At 63.4% G+C, this 22,990-nt stretch overlaps 1 protein-coding gene across 4 annotated transcripts; it reads right to left on the reverse strand.

Moving 5' to 3' along the window:
* Window positions 1-77: 77 nt before the first annotated feature.
* REXO1 (RNA exonuclease 1 homolog) lies at window positions 78-21,081 on the reverse strand. Of its 4 annotated transcripts, XM_082381751.1 has the most exons (17): window positions 16,908-17,168; window positions 16,400-16,569; window positions 9,004-10,742; window positions 7,922-8,026; window positions 6,702-6,891; window positions 4,779-4,942; window positions 4,498-4,629; window positions 4,310-4,433; window positions 3,651-3,764; window positions 3,405-3,542; window positions 3,187-3,300; window positions 2,517-2,590; window positions 2,203-2,313; window positions 1,670-1,785; window positions 1,364-1,502; window positions 1,051-1,171; window positions 78-974 (listed from the first exon to the last, which is right to left on the reverse strand). In XM_082381751.1, exons 1-17 carry the CDS (start codon window positions 17,084-17,086, stop codon window positions 886-888), a joined length of 3,819 nt encoding a protein of 1,272 aa, XP_082237877.1. In that variant the 5' UTR covers window positions 17,087-17,168; the 3' UTR covers window positions 78-885. The 4 variants fall into 4 exon arrangements, with proteins under 4 accessions (XP_082237877.1, XP_082237879.1, XP_082237878.1 ...); XM_082381753.1 differs by lacking the exons at window positions 16,400-16,569; window positions 16,908-17,168 and adding an exon at window positions 20,789-21,081; XM_082381752.1 differs by lacking the exon at window positions 4,498-4,629 and having other exon boundaries at window positions 16,908-17,173.
* Between the last annotated feature and the right edge of the window lie 1,909 nt (window positions 21,082-22,990).

Below are 22,990 nucleotides of genomic sequence, written 5' to 3' on the forward strand. Positions count from 1 at the left end.
TTAGGGGTGACGGTGACCTCCACTGTGTGTGTAGAGCCACACCTGCCACCAAGAACACCTCCAGATGCCATGAGCTCTAAAATCCATACAAACGTTTATTCTGCCCCTGCCTGGGGGTGGGGGAGAGGGGATGCAGGAACTGGGGCGCTGCGGGCCTTTACAGACAGCCCCCGGAGGAGGGCGGGGCTCTGGCGGGAAGACAGTGTCCAGAGGCCGACGGGCCCTGGGGCATCCAGAAGGCAAGGCCCTGGGGGCTGATGGAGGGGCTGGCTTGGTTCCCAGAACTCCCAGGTCCTGGCGGCTGCTGGGGTGCCGGCGCTCCACTCCCAGCCCTACCCCCGTCCCCCAGGAGGGAAGGCAGCACCAGGGTCTTGCTCCTCCGGGTGGGGGAAGACAACTGTGCAAGTCATCAGGTTTAAATTACAAATAATAAAAATAACAATACAAAATAAAAAGAACTCCTGTCACAAACAAACCCTCGACAAGCCTGCCCGGCCGCCCGCCCCCTGCCCACGAGAAGGAGCAGGAGCAGGAGCGGGGGCAGGTGGTCTCACTGCCCGGGGCACGAGCAGGGCCCGCTGGGGGTGCCGGGTGGGAGGGCCCCGGCCTCGCCCGTCGAGTCAGCAGCAGTCTCCAGAGGACAGAGGTCTGGGGCAGAGAGGCAGGGACGGGCGACAGGGTGCGGCGGGGGCTCAGGGCTCCAGGGTCAGTCTCGGCGTTGGGCTCTTGCAGCCTCCGGCTCATCCCGTTCTCTCGGTTTTCTGTGTCTTGGCGACGTGGACAGGGTTAGCTCTCGAGATTTATTGCACTGTTTTGGAAGAGGCCTGGGGTAGAGAACGGGCCGGGGCAGCAGGAGAGGCGGGCGGGCCGGCGGGCAGGCGGCGGTCACCGCTTGGTCTTGGCGTCTTCGCGGATCTTCCAGATCACCAGGTGCATGCAGGCGCTGGCGTCCTCACTGGAGCTGTGCCCGTCCACTGCGGGGCAGACAGATGCGTCAGGGCAGGGAGCCCGCGGCCCCCGCGACCCACGGCCCCACGGCCCGGCACTCACCATTGTCCTGGATGATCTGTCTGAGGTAGTCGGCCATGAGATTCCGCAGGGAGCGCTTGTAGGGGAGGCCCAGGCGATGCGGGAATAACACGGACGTGTCCACCACGGTGCTATGGACAACCTGCGGGCAGTCGGGCGGTCGGGTGGGCGGTCAGGGACCCCAGGAGGGCTGGGGTGGCACAAGGGGGAGGAGGACGCCGAGTGCCTGGTCACCAACCCCACAGCTCCCGCCCTGGGCTAAGGGCAGCGGGCCCCGGACGGCCCCACCCCCCCCAAGGACCCTCAGGGAGCCGAAGCCTAGGTGGGCGGGTACCTTCAAGGCCAGCAGGTCGCTCTCCAGGCTGTGGCCGATGAGGATGGTGTCTGAACTGAACATGCTCAGCAAGACGGCCTGGACGTCCCGCAGCGAGATGCTCGTGTCTGTGAGGTCGGCCTCGGTCACCCCTGAAAACCTGGGGCGGGAGGATGGAGGCCTTAGGGAGCTGGGGAGGGCACGGGGACCCCAACCCGGGGGCTGGGCTGCGGGCAGGAAGGCTGGGCCGTGGTGGGGAATGGGGGTCCCGTTAGGGCTCCCAGCTCCTTGGTCAAGGGGTCGGGGGTCAGGGTGGGAGGGGCACACCTAGTGTTATAGTCGACGATCTCATTGTCCGGCCTGACGAAGGTGTCATACACAACCTGGAGCTCCGTGTCCACCACCGTGACGCGCGTCAGCTCCAGGCCATACGTGGTGTAAGACTGCAGGGCCAGAGAACAGGCCTCAGACAGAGCGCCTGGTGGCCCTCCCCGGCCCCGCACACCAGCACTCCCGCCTAGGCGACCCCTGTCCCCGAACCCTGCGGGCGGAGGCTCAGCTCCCACTCTCAGATACAGAAACCCGGCCAGAGGCCTTCTGGGGCTTCTCTGCTGGTCGGAGGGGGCGTGAACCCAGGCACCCTCCCAAAGCCAGAGCTGTGCTCGTGAGGCACACACAGCCTCCGAGCACCAAGGTGGCCCGTGTGTGCCAGGCCCGCGGGCGCGGGCAAGGCTGTGACGTGTGCTCAGCGGGCAGGTGGGCCCGGCTGCTGTACACGCTCTTACCCTGGCACCTGCGCTGGCCCGAGGCTCTGGGTAGAGGGACCGGGGCAGCCCCGCTGGGCAGCCGGGCCAACTCACCATTTCACAGTCGAGGGCGTAGACTCCTGGGTGTGCATCTCCTGAAAGTTCTTTCTCAAAAGTCTTCACAAACCCTTCGAGGTTTTCCTTCCGGCCGTCCTGCACGTGTTGCTGAGGGTAGGAGGGAAGGAAGGTCACGGCCGGGCTCAGGGGGCTGGGCTGTGCTGGTGGCTTTCACAGACTGTCCTCCTCTTCCCAAAGCCCCCAGACCAGGCAGGTAGATCAAGGATGGGAAAAGGGACGCTCAGCGGTCAGGGCTCTGGCCAGAATGGGGGAGGGGCTTCCCAGGACGAGGAAGGGCCCAGGACACCCACCTTGGCGACCTGACAGCCGGTGGAGCCGATGGCGGCCGAGCAGCACGTGTACTGAGTCTCCCAGCCCCCGGCCACTGCAAGGGAGACGTGGTCAGCAGACCTCCTTGATGCCCTGGGCCCAAGCCTCCCGCAAGGAACTACAAACGCCGGTTTGCCTGCGCGGAGCAGGGGCTTCCCAGTGCCCTTCCCTGGAGGGGCCGCAGGCCCGACCAGGCAGTAAGGGGCAGGACAGCTCGCAGACCCGCCCCCCCCGCCCAGGCCTAGCGCGAGCCCTTCGCATTTGGTAGTGAGGACACGCCTGGCGCGGCCCCCAGGGAGGCCTGCCCACCCAGAGATGGGTCTGTGGGCGGCCAGCCGGCAGCTCCACCCCCTGTGTTCCCAGGAGAGGGAATTTGGCCACATCGGCGACAAAATGAAACAAGCAGCGGAAGGACAGGACGAACGCTTTGTTCCCGCTGGGGCAGAACCGCCCACGTAGTTCCACAGGGACAGGCGTGGAAAGGGTGCGTGGGGGCCCCATGGGGTGGGAGGCCTTCCTTTTATCTGCCCGGGAACACTGTCACAGGAAGACCTTTGTATTACTTTTCCCGTGAAGAACAACCAACGGAAAAAAGTTACAAACGGTCAGAGCTGGCGCCAGCCCAGCCCAGCGGCCCGGCGGGGGTCTCACCTCGGTTCCGGCGGAGCCGCCCCCAGTGGTAGTAACACTCCTCGTCGCGCACGCAGCGGCCGGAGGAGGACACGAGGTACTCGGCGCCGCAGCGGCAGCAGACCCTGCAGGCGGCTGCGGTGGGGACGGGGCAGGAGGAAGGGCAAGGCGTCAGGCCAGCCTGGGCGGGCGTTCCCTGCCCCCTCCGCCCCCAGGGCGGTAGCACAGGAGGTACTCACAGTCCTTGGGCTTCTTCTCCTCGGCCGTGAAGATGACGGCGCCCCCTGGCTTCTCGGGGTGCGGGAAGGGGTAGCCGTTCTCCTTGAGCTGGGCCTCGGTGAGCAGGTACTCCTTGAGGCGGCTGTACAGGGTGGCCCCTGGGGACAGGGGAGAGGGGTCAGCCCCCAGCCGGGCTGGGGCTGGACCCAGGGGCCGGGGAGGGTGGGAGAGCCTCCAGGGGCCGCACCCGGAGGAGCCAGGCTCACCTTTCAGATCCTCCACGCGGGGGCTGCTGGGACGGCTGAGCGAAAAGCTGGTCTTGGCAGCCAACTTGCCCCCCAGCACCACTTCATGGGACACCACCCTCCGGCCACTGGGTTCTGGAAGGGGAGGGGAGGGTAGACGAGGTTCAGCCCTCGTAAGTGCTCCTGCACCCCCCTCCAGAAGGGGACGGCCTGACCTCCTGTGACCTGAACTCTCTGGGGAGCAGCAGGCGGCCCGGAAGCCCCTCCACCTCCCCTGGACCCCCCGGGGGTCTTCACCCCCTTGGAGGAGAAGGGAAAGGAGTCGACACAGGCTCTGATGGCCACCTCGGGCGCTGTGCGCAGCCGCCTGCCGGGGAAGCGGGGCCGAGCGGGAGGGCAGGCGGAGCGGACGGGCGCTAATGCATCCTTCGAGAGGGGTCAGGAAATGCCCCCCTGCCTTGTGCTTTGAAGAGGCCTCCATTAGCGGCGGCCCCTCGGCTCGCTGAGTAGGGCGGTTAACAGCGAGAGGAGGCTGTGCTGAGGGCACGGGGCCAGCGCCATCCTGACAGGAGCCTGGCAACCGGGTGGCCGGGCGCGCAGAGCCTTTGTCTGACAACCTGCGGGCGGCCCGGGCATGGGGGTGGGGAGGGCTGGGCCCCGGTCCTCCGGAGGCGACTTACTGTTGAGACCAGGCCCGGTGCCAGGGCCCAGGCCGCGCAGCTTCTTGAGGGTGTTCACGGCCACGTTCAGGTAGATGTTCTTGCTGGGGCTCCGGTCGTAGGCCACCTTCTCCTCGTTGAGCGCCTGCAGGAGGACACTCGGCTCAGCCCCGCCCAGCCCCGCCTCCCGGCAGCCCCGCCCCACGCACCTTCTCTACGGCTTCCTGGTTAGAAGAGCAAAACTTGAGGCACTCTTCAATGAACAGGTTGAGATAGCGCTGGCGGATGACAGTGGGGACTTTGCCCCCGAACTCTTTTGGGATAACGGGCTTCTTTAAACTCTAGGGGAACAGAGACCAGCAGAGCGTGGCACGCTCCCGCCTGCACCCCGCTCAGGGTCTGCAAACTGAAACTGCTCGAAGCAGTAAGGCTGCGGGTTAAATGGAAACAACGGGGGAGCCAGGAGAGGCAAGCCGAGCAGAGGGCTCACCTGTAAGGATGGGCTGTGCGCCACACGCTTGGGGGCCACGGTGGCGGTAGTCTTGGACGCCATGCCCGACAACGTGCGCGTCTTCAGGGGCTGGCTGCCCGGCTCGGGGCCATTGGGGGGCTGGCTGCTGCTGGCCGAGAGGGTCCTCTTGGCACCTGTAGGGGCTGGAGGGGGACAGGGGACGTGAGTACAGGAGGAGAGCACACCCATCACTGAGCTGCAGAGCACCAGGCAGCTGCGGCCGTTCAGCGTCAGCAGGACGTGCATCTCGGGGCACAGGCGGAAGGGCCGGGGTCTGGCCTGCGGGCTCTGGAACGCCATTAGGCTCTATCGGCTTTTGGGCAAGTCCATCGAGAGGGGAGGGGACGAAAATGGGGCTTTGGAGGCCGGCTCAGACAAGGTCGCCGCTGGGGTGGCCCCACAAGTGGGGGGGGGGGTGTGTGGGGAGCCTCTGCCACATGCTGCGGCCCCGACCCCGAGGCGCTCAAGCGTGAGGGACGAAAGGCCCTGGCTCCTGGGCAGAGGGCCTGCTCACTGTGACCGGCCAGCCTGCCCCCAGCGGCCTCTGTGTTCTGTCTCTCCCTTTGATGAGGTCACAAACCAGACAATCTCCTGTGACCACCAGCAGGGCTGTTTCCAAGGGCCGGGGGGTGGGTGGGGTGGCGGGAGGGCTCAGCCCCGAGGAAGGACAGGAGCAGCGAGGAGACCGAGGCACAGACACAGAGCGGCGGGGCCCACACCAGGCCCACCCTCTCGGGCCACAAAGGAGGCCAGCTGCCGACCGGCCTCGGCTCTAAGAATGCACACTTTTCAGTGACGGAGGAAGAAACGCTTTTACGGTCATCTGGAGCACGAGGCATTGGATGACAGGTGAGTCCCCCTGGGGCTCGGGAGAGCCACCACCCCACCCGAGTGCGTGCAGTGACAACGGTGGCAGGACTGTCCCAAGCCACCGGTGATGACCAGACAACCTGAGAGCAGGTGTAGGCTTCTGAGAGTGTCCGTCTCAGGTCCACAGCCTAGGGCGATCTCTGTTCACATCCCCAGGGCCAAACCACTGCTAAAGCCCAGGCCGGAGATAGAGCCCCTGGCTGACAAGCCCCCTGGCTGCAAGCTCTCCCTCCAGCATCCTAGGGCAGGGGGAAGGATGGGGATCTGGCCAGCTTCTCCTAAAGGAGGCTCTAGCACCCAGGGAAACCAGGGAGGCCTGCGGAAGCCTGTATCCGCAGGACCAGCGCGTAGAGCCGTCTCCTCGGGGCTGGCTCCTCAAAGGGGTCCCCCCGGCCTAAGGGGGCAAATGATTGCATCTGAACGAGCCTCCAGGTGGCTGCGGAGCCCCGGCTCCTATCCCACGTCCTCAGCCCCAGACACACCACTGAGCACCCCATGCATCAGACTGCTGAAGGGCAGCCCAGCTTTCAGACAAGCCCAAGTGGGGGGAAAGTGGCCCTCAGGGTGGGAGGGGGAGGAAAACCAGCCCCCAACTCCCACTCCAGATCAGCTGGCTCGACTCAAGGGTGAAGGCCTCCAGGGCCACCCCCCCATTAACACCTTACCAGGTGCAAGCCACACCTGGGTGGGAGCCCCCCACAGAGCAGGCAGCAGGGGCAGAGCGGAGTCACAGGCAGACCTCTGGGGCTGGTGGACAGACAGGGAAGGGAGGAAGACACCCCTCAGACTCCCTACGGCCCGCCCCACTGCTAACACCAAAGCCCACAGAGGCCCAGAGCCACCGGGCACCACACCAGGCCTGCCTCAGCCTCCCACTAGCAGCCGGGAGACTTTTATCCCCTTTTGACAGATAATCACCGAGACGCAGCCAGGGCCTGCTCAAGGCCACCACTACTGGCATAAAAGGAGCCCGGCCTTGGGATCCTCCTGCCGGACAAGAAGCACGCCCGAGACCAGAACCCTGGGACCCACCTGCAGCCAGGAGGGGGTTGGGGGCGTGGGCAATCCTCCTCTTCTCCCCGGGGGCTGAGATGTGCACGGAGGACTGCTTCTCGGCCCGGCCGGCCGACTCCCTCTGTGCCTGCTGGGCCCGGCGGTAGCACACCTCCTGCGCAGTCGGGGGGCGGGTAGGAAGCGCGGGGCCTCTGCTCGTGGGCTCTGCCTGGGTGACAAATTTCAAGTCCAGACTGCACGTCAGAGGTACCCAGAGCAGGCCTCCCAGGGTGTCAGTAGAGGGGTAGTACTGCGGGACGGGCGGCAGGTGCTCCAGGGCTGGGATGGAGCAGGCCACCTCAGAAGCCTTCTCCTGAGTGTGCAGGGGCCCCGGAGGGAACCAGCTCTCCTCCTCCTGAGTGTGCAGGGGCCCCGGAGGGAACCAGCTCTCCCCCTCCTGAGTGTGCAGGGGTCCCGGAAGGAACCAGCTCTCCTTCTCCTGAGCGTGCAGGGGTCCCGGAGGGAACCAGCTGGTCTTCTGAGTTTGCTGATACCCTGGAAGGAACAAACTACCTTCCTCCCAAGTTTGCAGATACCTGGAAGGGAACCAGCTTGGTGCTTCGGCTCTCAAATTCACCATGATGCTTCACTATCCCAGGTCCCTTCCCAGCCCTGCTGTCCTGGCTTCTAAGTGCCCAGACTGTGCTCTCAGCCCTTATATAGACACAGAGTGGGTGGGAACGCCCAGCCTCTAGATTAGATCCTGCTTGATCCAATCTTCTCTGAACTGTACTTCCAAAATCCCCATCAGGGTGGGGCAGGGGTCTGGTCATTGGATCACCTGCAGTTCTTCAGCCAAGAGCCCTGTCTTCTGCTCCAGGCTTCCCTGTGCTAACTCACTGAGCAGCCCCATAGTGACTGACAATTGATCCTGTCTCTGGACCACAAGGGAGGAAACCTAGGCTCAGAGAGGTCACACCACTTGCCCAAGATCACACAGCGTACCTCTGAACTGGGACTGGGATGGGGCAGTGTGACCCTGCTGGAGGGCTGCCCCTCACCTTGCTGCCCCTGCTCTGTGCCCCACTCTGCGCACTAAGCGCAACTTGATGACTGGACATGGGTCCCAGGCATTTCTCTGCAGGACACGGGCAGTGCTGGATCCACGGCTGCCAGAGGCGCCCATGGGCAAGGGAGAGCGAGGCCCGTCTCCCCCCCGCCAGCCTCTACCCAGGACCCAGAAGCGGGCCCTCCCTTACCTCCTTGCCTTGCTTGGAGAGGTGGGAGATCCTCCTCTTCTGCCCAGGAAACAGAGTGGTCAGCCCCGAGCGCCCCTGTTCCTCGGCCTTCTCCTCCTTGGGGGGCTGAGACACACATCCGGCCCTCAGCGAGGCCCCCTCCCCCCCACACCGAGGCTGCGGCTCCTCTCACCCTGGCCTGCAGCACGCGGAGGGTCTGACTCCCAGGCCCGAGGTGGGGAGCGGGTGGAAGACAGTACCGTGCTGAGGGAGGGCTGCTGCTTCTAGACATGCGATTTGGGGTTCTCACCTCCACCCCGGGAGGTGCGCAGGCCCTGCCCTGCCTCCCAGGTGAGCAAACAGACTTGGCGCCCCGGAGCCAAGGCCCCTAGCGCTGCCTGAGCCCCGGGCCCCCCTCCCAGGCCCTGTGGATGGTGAGTTCTGCAGACTTGGCCCAGCCCACGCTCATGCCTGCCTCTTGCTCCTCACGCACCCAGCCAGCACAGGGACGAGCTCAGAATAGGGAATGAAGGGGAAGAAATCGGAAAAGCAACGGGCCAAGAACAGGGTGGGGCACTAAGGGAGGGAGCAAGGGGCGGGGCCAGGGTCCCACCCTGGGATCCCTCAGAAGCGGCAAGTTCTCTGCACGGACTGGCTCAGCCTGCTTTGTTTAGAGCAAGCTCCCTCTGGTGGCGAGGTGGGGACACTGCAGCAGGAGACCAGAAAGGTGGAGGCTGGCTGAGTTTGGGGGGTCGGGGAGGGGGGGAAGCCGGGGAAGGAGGGAGGAGGGGAGAGGCAAGAGAGGCAGGGGAGAAGCAAGGCTTCAGGGGAGAGGGCCAGGGAAGGCGGGATGGTGGTGCCTGATACCCCTTGGCCGGGATGCTCTCAGAAGGCTGCCGTGGGAACCCCGCCGGGTGGGCCATAAGCCAGCGTCCTCTTTCTGGACGGGGTGCAGGGGGGCAGCAGGCAGCCAGCGAGGGGTCCTGAATTCTGAACGAGTTGAGAGGCCGACGCTGAGCGAGCCGTCTCCACCGGGCGCTGGGACTCCAGTCACTGGGGAAGCCGGGGAGGAGCCCGGCTGCCCGAGCCCAGCCCGCCCTCACCTGCCGGGCCAGGCGGCCCTTGTCCTCCGTCTTGACAGCGGTGGACTCGTTGAAAATGCGCAGGCACTCCTCCATGGGGTCGGAGTCAAAGTCGACCTCCTTCTCCAGGGCCGAGTAGTCCACGTCGGAGCCCGCCCCCGAGGAGGAGGAGGAGGAGGAGGAGGAGGGCGGGGGAGGGGAGGACCGGCTGGCCGAGGGGGGCAGGGAGGCCTTGAGGCGTTTGGGCGGCCCCTGCGCACCAGAGAGGCCCAGGCTGGAGTCTGAGTCCGAATCGGAGCTGGAGCTGAGGCTGGGAAGGGCAGGTGGCCGCGGGGCGGGCGCCTCGGGCCCCGTGTCCTCGTCCTCGCTCTCATCCCCGAAGAGCTCGGCGTGGCTCAGGGCCCGCCTCGGCAGCTTGGGGGCGCCCCGGGGGGCACCCTCATCCAGCGAGCGGGCCTTCCGCTCTGCCAGCTTCCCTGACGGGGTCTTCCTGCCCGTCCTGTCTGGCAGCTGGTGGGCAGCCCCCTGTGCGGGGCTGGGCCGTGGGCCCGGCCACTCGGGCCGGCCTTTCCCTGAGCTGGCCACCGGAGTGGCTGAAGATGGCTTCTTCTTGGTCCCTTGGGGCCGCTCTGCCCTGTGCCGGGGGCTGCCGGCCTGCGGGCCCCTCCTGTCCACACAGGGCTTCTCGGCTGGCCTCCCATGCTCTCCACCCTGACCCCTGCCTGTCTTCCCGACACCATCCTTGCGGCCGGCGGCTGGCGGCCCCCCGCTTTTCTTCTTCTTGGGTCTCCCCTCCTTGGGGCTGCTGCGCTCCTGCGAGGCCCTGCCCGGGGAGCTGGGCTTGGCAGGAGGCAGCCCGCCTGGGCCCTTGGCGGGCTGACCGAGGTCCCCCACGTCGTACTGCACGGCCATCTCCTTGGTCTCCCGAAGGCTGCCCTCCTCGGGCTCTGGGCCCTCCCTGGAGCCCAGCTTCCCCGGGGCCTTGCTCTCAGGGCCCGCTCGGGCTCTCGGTGGGCTGGCGGTGGCAGGCCTGTCGCCCGGAGCGGCAGCGGTGTCATCGTCCGAGTCTGAGAACCTGGCGTCGCAGCCGCCGAAGGGGTCACAGGGCTTCTTGGGTGCAGGTGTGTAGGGCTCACTGCCGCGGGAGCCCCGGGGCCGCTTGGGGGCCCTGTCGTCCTTGCTGCTGGCCCTGCTGAGCAGGCGGGCGGAGAAGTTGGACAGGGGGTCGTACTCCAGGTCTGTAGATGGCTTGGAGTTGTCCACCACGTACTTGCCGCTGGAGACGGGGCGGCCATACCGCCGGGGCTGGCCCACGGCCTTGGGGACGTACTCCAGGGTGCCGCCAGCCCCTCCACCATGGCCCTGACCCCGGTCCAGAGAGGCCAGCGAGTACTTGGTGCCAGGCTCGGTGGGGCTGGCCAGAGGCGTGGGCTGGTAGCTGGCATCGGGGCTTAACAGGCCTCGGCCGCTGGGGTTGTATTCGAAGGATAGAGGGAAGGCGTCCCCATCCAGGCCAGCAGTGGGGCCGTGGGGCGCCAGGGCGGGGGCCTCGGCCGAGCCGTGCTCCCGGGCCGTCTCCAGGAGCTCCCGGTAGCGCCTCTGCTCCAGCTCCACCTCAGAGCGCACGGCCTCGATGGCCTGGTTGACCAGCTCCAGCTCCAGGATGTCTGAGCGGGGCTCGGCACCTCTGCCCAGGGCTCCATTCTCCCTCTGGGCGGGGGGCTTGGGCAGCTCGGGGTTGTACGGGTCGTAACCGAGCCCTGAAACGGAGAGGGAGAAAACAGCATTGACCAGGCGGCTACCGCAGCAGGCCCGACGAGCCGGGGACCGGTCACTGCCTCGTCCCGGGCCGCGACCCCAGGGGCCAGCAAGGAAGAGCAGAGTACCAGCCTCCAGAACCCACCGGGGGCCAGGCCTCCGGCCGACCCCCGCCAAGGCTCCAGCAGCAAGTCAGGGTTTCCAGAGGGCCCCTCCCTGCAGGTCCTGCCCCGAAGAGGCTGCCAAGTGGGGTGAGGGCACAGAGACCAGGCCCCAGAGGAGGCCACAAGAGCCCGGGGGCTTCACCGCCTGGGACAGGGGATGGTGAGGCCTGGGGAGCTGGGCGAGAGGGTGGCTCCCCCAGGGCCCAGCCCACACTGAAGCCACACCACGCTGCTCCCTGCAGCCGGGGAGGCCGGACACCCAGCCGGGGCAGACAGTGCAGGGTGCACAGACGCCTGACTGGGGGCAACAGGGGTGAGAGAGGGAGCAGGAGGCGGGGCGACACAGCCCGCCCACAGCAGCAGGTGGGCAGGCGGGTGCACACGGCCCTGCCTGGCAACAGCGCCTTTAAGGCTCTGTCCCCCACACGCGCTCTCGCCCACAGAGAACTCCGCCGGCTGCGTGTGTACCAGTGAGGACACAGAAAGCCCCGAAGCGTCCACTGGGAAGGGGCAGCGGGTGCGGTGGACGAAGGACAGCACAGCACATCTCACGGGGGAAGCGAAGCACGATGACGTCCAGGGAACAGCGCCACGGCGTGAAAGACGTTCCGGCAATGGGCAATGTTGGGGAAGCACAAAGTGGGGTGGACGGCAAGGCGGGCACAGGACACACAGGTTTGTGTCCATCTGAACAGGGGTGGCGGAGCGGCTGGCGGGCTACCTGGCTCCGGGGTGTATTCCACGAGACCAGTCCAACCCCAATACCACCCACGTTGACACGGAGCTCACGGGAGACTCACTTGGGACAGAGGTGCGGAAATTCTCAGTAAGATGTAAGCAAATAAAGCCCAACGTTCCGAGAAAGGAATAACGTACCGTGTTCAAATATTCCAGAACGTAAAGACGATTCATTGGGGCTTCCCTGGTGGCGCAGTGGTTGGGAGTCTGCCTGCTAGTGCAGGGGACACGGGTTCGAGTCCTGGTCTGGGAAGATCCCACATGCCGTGGAGCAACTAGGCCCGTGAGCCACAACTACTGAGCCTGCGCGTCTGGAGCCTGTGCTCCGCAACAAGAGAGGCCGCGATGGTGAGAGGCCCGCGCACCGCGATGAAGAGTGGCCCCCGCTTGCCACAACTAGAGAGAAAGCCCTCGCACAGAAACGAAGACCCAACACAGCCAAAAATAAGTAAATAAAAATAAATTAAAAAAAAAAAAAAAAAAAAGACGATTCATTGTTAAGAGCGTCTGTCAGACATAATTTGTAAAACCTCTGACAAAAAAGTGGATCGATTTGGTGCCCTCTGGTTAGCAGAGTAACAGCCAATTCTCCCAGAACCTCCAGATAGGACCAGCTGTGCCCACACCTGGACTGTAGCCCAGGGAGACCCACTTTGGACCTCTGACCTCCGGAACCACCAGGGAAAAAAAGCCCTGTGTTGTTTTAAGGCACTGGTGAGTGGGGTTTGCTGCAGAAGCCCCGGGAAACGCACGCATCACTGACTGAGGAAGCACCAGAGAACCCGGCACTGCCGGGGCCAGTGGCTGGGCCTGGGCCGCCTGGGGGCCCAACGTGGGGCGGAGCCCATTGCAGGCCTGTTGTCTGGCTTGTACCTTGGAACCTATTTTTCAAACGATGCTTAGAAAGGAGAAAGGACGCGTGTACACCTGTGCTTCAGAACACCGAGGACACGCCCAGGCTGCGGGTTATAGACGGGGAGGTAAAACCAAGATGCAGAGGCCGCAGGGGGCAGCGGGACTGGGGTGCCGGGGAGCAGTCACTTCATGCCCCCACCTCCCAGCTGAGGATGCCAGGGTGAAGGGCGGAGTGGGGGACAGGTCAGGACACACAGCCACTGGGCCCTCTGCCCCACACAAGGTTCAAGATGAAGGCACCATCGAGAGGGAAGGCTAGAAACCCCAACAGCGAGATCCAGGGCCCTCTTCCCAGCCCACCCTAACCCTCAACAGGTCCGAAGGCACTAAAGCAGACCCACCCCTAGCCCACCACCCGCCCGGATGAACAGAAGAGCCAGTGCCCCCACACGCCGTAGGGCCCAGGACGCAAGCCGGGGGGCACTTACAGGGCATGTCAAGTGAGGGGTGGGTCGGGTCTTGCCGGTCTCAGGGGGCCTCCAGCCCAACCCACCTCACTCCCAACCTCCCTCCTGAGGCCAAGATGGCTCCCACCCAAGCCGGCTCCCCTAGGTGGGGGACAGGAGCAAGGGCCCAGCTGGTGGGAATGCCCCTCCCCCAGGAGAGGTGGGCAGGGCAGGGTGGGGATCGAATGGATGGGGGTCCTTCCCCACCCCTTACCTGCTCTGGAACAGGTCACAAAGGGCCACAGACAACATGCAAATCACCCAGGAGTGCCTCTAGCCCTTCCCAAGTAAGGGCAGAGTTCAAACCCCTGCACTTCGTATTTTGAAAGGAATCCCCCCACAAACAAGTCTGTGCTTTGGAAGCAAGGAGAGGAAGGAGGTGACCTGGGACCCAGCCCCTTAGATCTGAGCGTCCAGGAGCTCTGTCAGCGTGGGGTGTTTTCAGTCCCAGGGGAGGCTGCCTGCTCACACCCCATCAGGCTACACCAAAAAGCAAAAGAAACAGCCCGAGGTGGACGTGAGCCCGTCTAGGTCAACACCCTCCCCTCCAGAGCCTCAGTGTCCCCAAGGTACCATAAGGCCAAATCACCAGCCCGAGGAGCTCCAGACAGGTCTAGACGCGTCAAGGACACAGCTGCCAGGGGCTCGGCGGCAGCCCCCTGTAGCTCAGAAGCTAGCGCATGGGGCCCAGAGCTTGGCCCCTGGAGCAGCAGCCCTGAGCCCCCCCCAAGGCTACTGGAGGCTCGTGGGGGGGAGGCGAGCGAATGGAGAAGATATCTGTGATGCTACCTAGCCCCCCCACCCTACCCTGCCTCAGGGACCGGTAGGAACTGGAGAAGCTCCCCGAGAAACTGTTTTACAAGTGACTCGACAGGTGACCCTCAAGAGGTCAGGAATGGCCGTGGGAGCGCCTCAGAAGCGCCTCCTCGTTACTGGGGAGTTAACCTGGCTGGAAGCCAATGGGAGCTCCTTCGGGGCTTGCACCAGGGAAGCATGCCTTTGGTAAACAAGATTAATTGGGCTGTTTTTCGGAAAGGGGGCGAACCTCAGGATGACTGGAAAAGCACCTTGAAGGCCTGGCTACTGGGGTTACACTCTCAGGAGATGTTCCTGCCCCTGGCCCAGGGCAAGGAAGGGGTCGGCTACTGCCGCTCGAGGGACACCCACAAGGCCAAGGGTCTGCCCAGGTGGGCTGCCGCTTGAAGGACGCCCCTTGGGAAGGCTCCCAGCCAGCTCATGGGTCCGAGCCTTCTTCAGCCATCCCTGTGCCCAGTTCTGTGTGTGCTAGCTCCCCCTCCCAGCTCTGGTGCTGCTGGACGCTCTCCCAGTGACCCAGTCCTGACCGGCTCTGATCACCAGCTCTGAGCAGGCATCCGGCATGTCAGGGCCCAGGCCAGCTGCCCCACCTCCACGGCGGGAAGAGCAAACACCCGGGGCCACAGCGCTCAGGGAACGGATCACGCGGAGCCCACGGCAGGTCGAAGGACAACGTGGGGTGGTGGCCACCTCCAACCCCTCCAAGCCTTCCCCCTGCTCCTCTCTGCTCCCACCACGTCCCTCCATTCCAGAAAACACTCCGCACCATTCCATAACTGTGCAGACGCCCGGCCCACAAGCTCTAGCTGCACGTAAAATTAACGACAAGCGAAAACGAGCAGACATAGGAGCGTGAAGACCCCACTGGGAGACACGTGACCCCCACCCAGCCAGCTCCGAGGCCTTCCCCTTTAATCCCGACGTTCGCCCTGCCCGCATCAGCCCCCGTCACAGAGGAAAGAGGAGGCTGGGTCTAGGGCAGCGGGTGAGGGATCCGCCTAACCCCAAACCCTGGCTCCCCGCCCCCAGACCAGAAGACCCAGCGCGGCGCGATCCTTCCCGGGTCCTGAAAGACTCCCCATCACCCCACCCCTCCTCCCCGTTGCACCTCCAAAGACGATAAGCACACAGTGGTCCCACCCCCCCGCCCACTTGTGCCCTGATTAGACATCAGCTGGGACTCCTCCAACACAGGGGACGACCACAACACAAGGGGGTGGGCAGGGGGACCAGGAGAAGAGAGACACCGTCCCGCCACACGAGAGGTAAGCAGGACACAAGGATGAGTCAAAGAAGAGCAACTAGACCACCCCTGCCCCAGGAAGCTACCCAGGTGGCAGAAGCCTCAAAGGCAGCGAAAGAAGGGAGGACATTCCACTTCCAGCCACTAGGCAAACTTCTATTCATCCTTCAAAGCCCAGCTCGGTAACTGCTTGCTTGGGGACACTTGCCCGACTCCCTGCAACCTCAGGTGCCAACGGCTCGCTCTCCTGGACTCTGGCCCTATATCTGTGCTGCTGGACACCCCTCCTTCCCTTGCAGAATCCCCACAGCCTGGTCCCCAGATAAGTACTGAATTCAGACAGACCCAGAGAGCCCTTGGAGGGCCCCAGAGTCAGCTCCTGATTTTATGGACGACACAGAGGCTGTGCCGTGCCCGCGTGCATGCCCAGGCTGAGGCCACAGCTTGTGAGATGGCCAAGTCCCAGCCCCCAGAGCACCCAGGTCCGTCAGCCACCCATCCTGCTCCCCCCAGCAACTACAGCAGCAGGCAGGAGGGCAGTTCCCCCAGAAACGTTCCTGGGCTTTCAACACTGCCTGCCACCCGCACAGCCCTCGGGGGCAGGGTGCTCCGCATGGCCCTTCACAGAAAGCCTCAGTGCTCAGAGGAAGCCACGGACCCAGCACCCTAAAACAGCTGGCACATGTGCCTGCTTCTTCAAAGGGCAGACTGGCTACTGCAGGAGCCTGAGGACCTGCCACCACCAAGGAGGACAGGGGACCAGGAGATGACCCTGTGGGGCTCCTGCTGGATCTGCCCTGACCACCTCCCAGCTCCCGTGACCCTCCTGCGCTTTTCCTCTTTAGCGTTCCAGGTTTTGCCTTGAGTCAGATCAGACCAGCAGAAATCCACCTTCCGCACTTGGACAGCTTAAATGATAATAAACCAAATTCCTATGCACCCAGCACTCGCTCGTCACTGGAAATGATCCTGTGCGGGGGATTCTGAGGGCAGAATGGGAGTGGAGGAGGACGGCAAAGCAGGAGCATTGCGCAGCACAGCTGAGCGAGACGAGAGAGGCGCACTGTGTGTAGAGGGTCTGCGTTGTGACCCCGTTTTGCAGAAGAGGTAACTGACGCCAGGCTCTTCGCACAATGGAAGGTGGAGCCAAAAGGCCTTCATCTGAGGCCCTACTCCACCTGCAGGGCTGAAAGCCAGCCGTGGCGCCTGCACGTCTTCTCTGGAGGATGCTCTGGGGGTGGGGGTACACTCGGGCACCCACGTGGTCCTCTGAGCTCTCCCAGCTGGGTGCGGTCCCTGTCCACCCCAACCTGGGCGCCTGGGCCGCCCTGCCTCACCTCCAGAGCCGGAGGAGCTGGGGCGGTGACGATTCTCGGGGCTCTTCGCTCCCTGCAGGCGTGGCCAGCTCTCCCGTCCTATTCTCAAATACACAAAGGGCCAGCTGCTGGGATACTGCTCAGGCTCCTCCGTGGCACTCGGCACCGCTGACGTCTGGGGCTGGGTAAGTCTGTGCGTGTAGGGGAAGGGGGCCATCCTGGGCGCCGGAGGGCACTGAGCGGCACCCCTGGCCCCGCCCCCTCGTTGCCAGGCGCACCCCCAAGTCACGACAACCACAGATGTCCCTGTTATCGCCCTGTGTCCCCCGTGGGATCAGGGCTGTCCACGGTGAAAGACACTGCTTTACTGACTGACACTAAGCAAAAAATCCTAAAATCCCAAAAACAGCTTTAGCGGCAGATGTACCCTTATTCAAATGTCCCAAGCCTGGATCTGGGCAAGAAGGCAGGTTTTTAAAGCTCCCCAAGTGCTTGAAGAGGGGCCGCAGGCCTGGGGATGGCCTCTCACCTCACTGGGGTCTCTGGAGCCTTGGCAAAAGAATGCAACTTCACCAGTGAGGCAGGGTCACAAGTACAGGAAAGAGACACAGAGCCTTTTGTTTCTGAGGCTGGGAGGACACACAACAAGCTGGCAGATGCAGGACTTGGGACAACGTACGAAACATCTTTCCTTTGACTTTGCGGCATTCTCCAGTGGTTTTAAAATGAACGTTTCTCCGAGTCCAGAAAAAAAAGTGCTCTGAATGGAGAGACAACGTGTCCAGGCTGCCGCTGGCTGGGACACTGCCCCCGAAGACAAGGGCTGCATCTGGGTGGGGCTGAACCACCAACAGAACCTAGATTCTTCTCATCCTGGTGTAAGAGACGAACTCTGCTCTGAAAATCCAACAGCACCTCTCCTCCACTCCCTCTTTACAGAAAAGTCAAGAACAATAGAACAAGAGAACCACCCACAGGATGGCACTGAAGGCCCCTCCTCTGGGAGGCCACAAGCTTCTGTCCTCTGAGCCTGGTGGCCCGGGCTCCCTGGGGCTGGAGCTGCACCTGGGCACACAGCTCCCTGGGAGGGGCAGGGAGGAGACTTTAAAAAAAAAAAAAGTGGCCTCAGCAAGAAGCAGCCTACAACCAGGGAGTCTCACCCAGGGTGATCCCGCCCCCCCCAGGGGACACTGGGCCACGTCTGGGGACATCTGACATCTGCGCATGTCGTGACTGGGGGGCTGCTGGCATCGAGGGGCTGTGGCCAGGGAGGCTGCTCCACACCCCAAAGTGCCCAGGACGGGCCCCAGAGGATAACCCCCCATGTCCCCAGTTTCTGCTCTTCTTCATAGCTCCCCCCGACCCCCCGACGAAGTGAGAGGCCCTGGCTGGCCTGACCAAAGACCACACCTGACAGCCAGCTAAGAAAATCCCTCCCGGGGCCTCAAGTACCCTGGCTGGGCCTCCAGACACAAAGGCGATACTGCTCTCTGCTGGGTTTTCTCAGTATCAGTTCTCTCCCAGGAAGGGGAGGGAGGGAAGTGCACACGGCAGTTCACTCTGGAAGAGAAAGTGTCAAACCGAGGAAAGCACTGTCATCAGAACAGTGGGAAAGCTGCTGGCACCCAGCCCACGGGGAAGGCAGCTAAGGGGCAGCGTGGCCAGCGGCCCGGGGCAGTGATACGGCAGGGGCTGCTGTCCCCTCCTGTCCCAAGTCAGCTCACGGAGAAAATCAAACAAAACCCACCCTCTGCTGGAAGCACTTGTTTCTCTGGCTGCACCCTCCCTTCCCTGCCTGACTGCTGGCTGCTACCTTCCCTGGAGAAGCAGGGCTTGCTCTCAGGATTCCAGACCACAAGGGGCCGCTGCCGAGGCCCAAATCTGAGACCCGGGGGAGGGGGCTGCCCAGGGAGCTGCCACTGCCACCCAGCTGGGGCCACCCCCGCCTTCCAGCCTCCTTCTGGCCCATCCTTGGAAGGTTTCAGTGCTCAGGCCCTGCTATACCGCCTTTCCCAGATCTCACTGTTACCTCCCAGCATCAGGGCACAGCACTGAGCCCACACGTAATGGGTACCCAGGTGCCCAGGTCCCACAGGTGCCAGGCAGCAGGAATCGGCCGCCGGTGGTGAGGGGCAAGGGCCTGACAGTCCAGATCAACCCCGTGTCACCCACTTACCAGCCATGTGTACACAGGTGCGTGGCTTCCCCTCTCTGGGCCTGTCTCCTTGTCTGTAAAATAGGGACAATCGTCCCTACCACTGATTAAAGAGCACCCCTGAGGGTGCGTGGCGGTAACTGGGCATCCCCCAGCTGAGTGCCAAGGTGGGGACCCTGGAGCTCTGGAGGGCAGATTTGAGGGCCGGGAAGAACGGGATGCCCGCCCAGCCCTCAGGAGGCCATCAACCCAAGGCCAGAGGTGCTGGGCCACACAGGGACCCCCACATCCTGCCTGCAGGTGGCCATCACCCAGCACCTCAGCATCCCTGCGCAGCCCACCCTTGCCAAAGCACCTGTGCTTGGGCCGTGCCTATCTGGTCAAAAGTGGACCCAGCCAAAGCCTGGATTTTTGCAGTCTCTCCAAGCCCGATGGGAAGTGGGTTTATCAAAATCTGGAGCAAAGGGAGCTGAAGCGGTGGGGTAGGTTTAGGCACACACTCCCGCTGGCCCATGAGCACACCACAGAGGAGGAAAGAGAGTGTCAGAGAGGCCCCACAGCGAGAAAGAGGCCAAGCTGGGATCTGCCCCTGCCTCTCTGCAGGGCGAGGCAACCCTCGACCAGAAGGTAACCAGAGCCGACCCCCCAGGCCCCGCCCTCCGTGATGGGAAGAGGGCTGCTTATTCTCACCTGCAAAAGGAAAATGCAGACACACTGGGGTCAGGGGTAGGCAGCTGCACTTTTTCCTGCGGGAAAGTGAAGCAGACAGGGCTACGTCACCGAATGGATTCTCAAAAACGATCCTTTGGGAAATTGGCCATTTGTGGTGTAGGAAGCAATCAAGAGACTGACTTGGCACAAGGAAGGCACGGGAAGAGAAGTCGGCGCCCCAGAGCGCAGACGGCTGGAAGGCCACCTGTGGGCCTGCACAAGAGTCAGTCCCGGCGTCTGAGGGAGCCGGCCCGCCCGATCTGTCCCGACGGTGAGGAGCCTAGACACTAGGGGCTCTTTACAGAACGCCACACACTGCGCCAATAACTCAACAGATGGAGTGAGAAACTGCACTGTGATAGGGTGACCACCGAGAGGCCTCCCACTCACCCCCTTCCCCTCTCCCAGACCTGAAGCTCAGGCACCTGTGTGCACGGCTGTCTTCCCTCCTCGAGGGAAGGTTCCTGAGAGCCAGGCCGGCGCCCAACGCAGGTGTGGAGCCCGACCTTGAACGCTGGCATCTGCCCGGCTGCAAACACTGGGCCACAGGAGCCAGTGGTCTGAGCAAATTTACAGTAGAAATTTGAAAAAATTCTACCTTTTTTCTTTTTTTTCTGGCAAACTGGGAAAACAACCCTATGGTTTCATCCTAGCAATGACGCTCCTCTCTTCAAGTAAGAAAGCTCTGAGATGACGTCCAGTGCCTTATGGGGGAAATCTAGGCCCTGATGGAAAGGGGGAGCCAGTCCCAGAGGACAGGGGCCACAGCGGGAGCCTGAATTCCCCTCGGAAAGAATGACACCACACTCGATCCTCCCGGCGGGCCTTTCCTTGTGATGTCCCTCTTTTTGCCCCCGTTCTTCACGTCTCGGCTCAAGGCCCACACTTCCTACGAGAAGCACTGCCTGCCCCATGACAGCTCTCACCGAACTCTGCCATGACATTGATAATCACCACGCTGATGGGATGCGCAGTCTCTGAGCGTTCTCTCGGAAGCCTGCCCCCGACCCCAAAACACACACACAGTCAACCGGGTTTGACTCACTCCCTAACCCTGGCGTGACACACAGGGCTCGACACACAGTCGGCGGCCGCCAAACAAGACCCTCTCGACTCCGCTGTAGTAAACAGGAGCGGCCACGAGCAGAGGCGCGGCGGGGGAGGAAGCGCGGAAATAAACAACGGCTGCAACCAACACCCCGGGCCGGGGAGGCGGCGGGAACGGTTCCTCGGGCAGGAGTCCCGAGCCTGCAGACCAGTGTCGGCCGCGCTCGTTTCCCGAGCCCCGCGCGCTCCACCCTCGCGACACCTCTAGGAGGGCAGGTCCTCCCATTGTTTACGTTTTACACTTATGGAAACGGTGGCTCACAGAGGTCCCGCGACTGGCACTGGGCCCCGGGGTGGGTGGTCCCGGCTTGGGGGGACGAAGCCCGCGACCATGCAGGGAGAGGGCTGAGCGGGGATCAGGAAACCATGGAAGCCCGGGCGCTGGGGTCCAGGCCCGCGCCAGGGAACGCAGCCCGGGGCGGGCACATAGACATTACCTGCTGCGGGGGGCGCCGCTCCGCCTTCGCCAGGTGCGCCCGGGCCCCGGGCCCCGCGGTGCCGGAAGTGGCAGTAGGGCCGCCGGCAGGGTCCCCCAGGCGCCCCGGCCCAATAGGGGCAGTCGATGGTCCGGAAGAAGCCGGTGGAGCGTAGCATGGTCCGTCCCGCGGCGGGGCCCCGGCCCGGAGCCGCCCGGGCCCCCGGGCCCCCTCACTGGCGCCGCGGTCGCCGCCGCCCGCGCCTCACGGACCCCGCCGCCGCCGCCATCTTGCTCCGAGGTCCCCGGAGGCCCCCGGGACGCCGCCGCAAGGGACCCCGGGAGCGGCTGCCCGAAGTGCGCCTGATCAGAAACGCCTGCTCCCGCGGGACCGAGGCGTGTCGCGGACCCGTGGCCTGGGACAGGTGGCTGCGGGGGGAGTGATGGGGGGCGCGGGCTGCCCTGCCTGCGGCCTCCCGGTGTCTTGCCGCCGCCGCCGCCCGGGCCTCTGTGGCGGCAGAAGCACCATCTTCAGCCCCAGGCCCCTGCGGCACCTGGGCTGTCCAAGGCGTGCCTGATCAAAAAAAAAAAACGCCCCACACGGCCCGGCTGTGGCTCATTTGCATTCAATTTGCGTTTTATTAGCTTGTCTCCCTAAAGCGCCCTCTGCGGGTCGATTCGAGTCCTGCGGGCGCATCTCACCTGCACCTGGGAACCCTCAGCTGAGTTACCCAGTTCAGGCTCTGAAACTCAACTCCGGCCTGGTTGACTGGCAATAAGTGCTTCATTTCTCCCACCTGGACTCTTGTCAGCAGTCTAATCCCCAGGTCTACCAGAGGAGACCTGTTCCAATTCACTCATTTGTCCATCAAATATTGAGCACCTACTGTATACCAAGGCCCTGCCCTAAATCGTATTTTATCCATTCATCAGATGATGGACATTCGGATCGTTTCCGCCTTTTGTCTATTGTGAATTGTGCTGTTGTGAACATGTGTGTATGTGTATCTGAGTACCAGTTTTGTTTCAGTACTAGTTTTTCAAATGATGTAAATTTGCCTGTTGCCCATTTTTAAAATGTAGGGAGATGTCACATACAACTACAATTCCCAGCCTGTCCACCAGCTGGCAATTACCAAGGATCCTCCTGTGAGCAGGTGGTAGTCTGCGCAGGTCACCTCCCCCCTCTTCCAGCCCACCTCTCTCCCTACCTCAGCCACCTGGCCCTGCAGACATATGGGCTTGAGACCCCTCACCCCAGGGGTCTCTCAATGTCTCTCCTCCACTGCCAACAGGAGGGTGGGCTCCTGAACAAAGCAAAGATCCCCACCCTGGTGGCTGTAGCATTCTAGATGCAGATAGACAGACAACAGGAAATCAGTAAGTATCTTGATACAAGGTAAAAAGTGCTATGGCGGGGAAGTAGAACAGGGTAGGGGGCTGGGACAAGGGGTGGTTCACATAGTCCTATGGGAAAGGTGGGATTTGAGCAGTTCTAAGGAAGGGAATGAGGAAGCTAAGCAGGCATCTGGGGGAGGGGCTTTCCAGGAAGAGGGCATAGCCCGTGCAAAGACCCTGGGGCAGGGCCGGGCCTGGCATGTTGGAGGAACAGCTAGAAGGTCCATGTGTCTGGAGCAGAGTGAGCAAGGGGGAGAGAGGGAGGAGGGGAGGGCAGGGAGGGGATGGGGCAGGTCGTGCAGGTCCCAGTGGGCCACGGGGAGAACATGGGCTTTTACCCCCAGGGAGGTGGGAGCCTTGCAGGCTTATGGGCAGAGGAGGGACTGGACCTGGTGCAGGTGCTCACTGGTGCCCTGTGGCCACTACAGGGTGGACAGACTGTCAGGAGCGAGGGTGGGAGTCAAGGACCACGGGGGAAGCCATGCTGGTCCAGGTGGGCCATGATGAGGTGGGACCAGGTGGAGGCCGAGGAGGGGGGAGAAGTGGGTGGATTCTGGATATGTTTTGAAGGTAGAGCTCTAGGGAGATTTCCGGGTGGACTGGATGTGGGTGGTGAGACAAAGAGGGGAGTCAAGGGTGACCCCAAAGATTTTGGCCTGTACACCTGGAAAGATGAAGCTGCAGTGATGAAGGGGAGCCGACCAAAGCAGACTGGGGGCAGGGGTAAGAATATCCCGGGCCTGGAGTTGAGGGTGAGGTCCAGCTGGCATGGACCAGGGGGTGTCCTCAGCACACCTGGGGAGGAGGGCCAGGGGTCCCCGAGGCC

This window comes from Balaenoptera borealis (genome assembly GCF_965194805.1).
Source record: "Balaenoptera borealis genome assembly, chromosome: 2".
Taxonomy (NCBI): domain Eukaryota; kingdom Metazoa; phylum Chordata; class Mammalia; order Artiodactyla; family Balaenopteridae; genus Balaenoptera; species Balaenoptera borealis.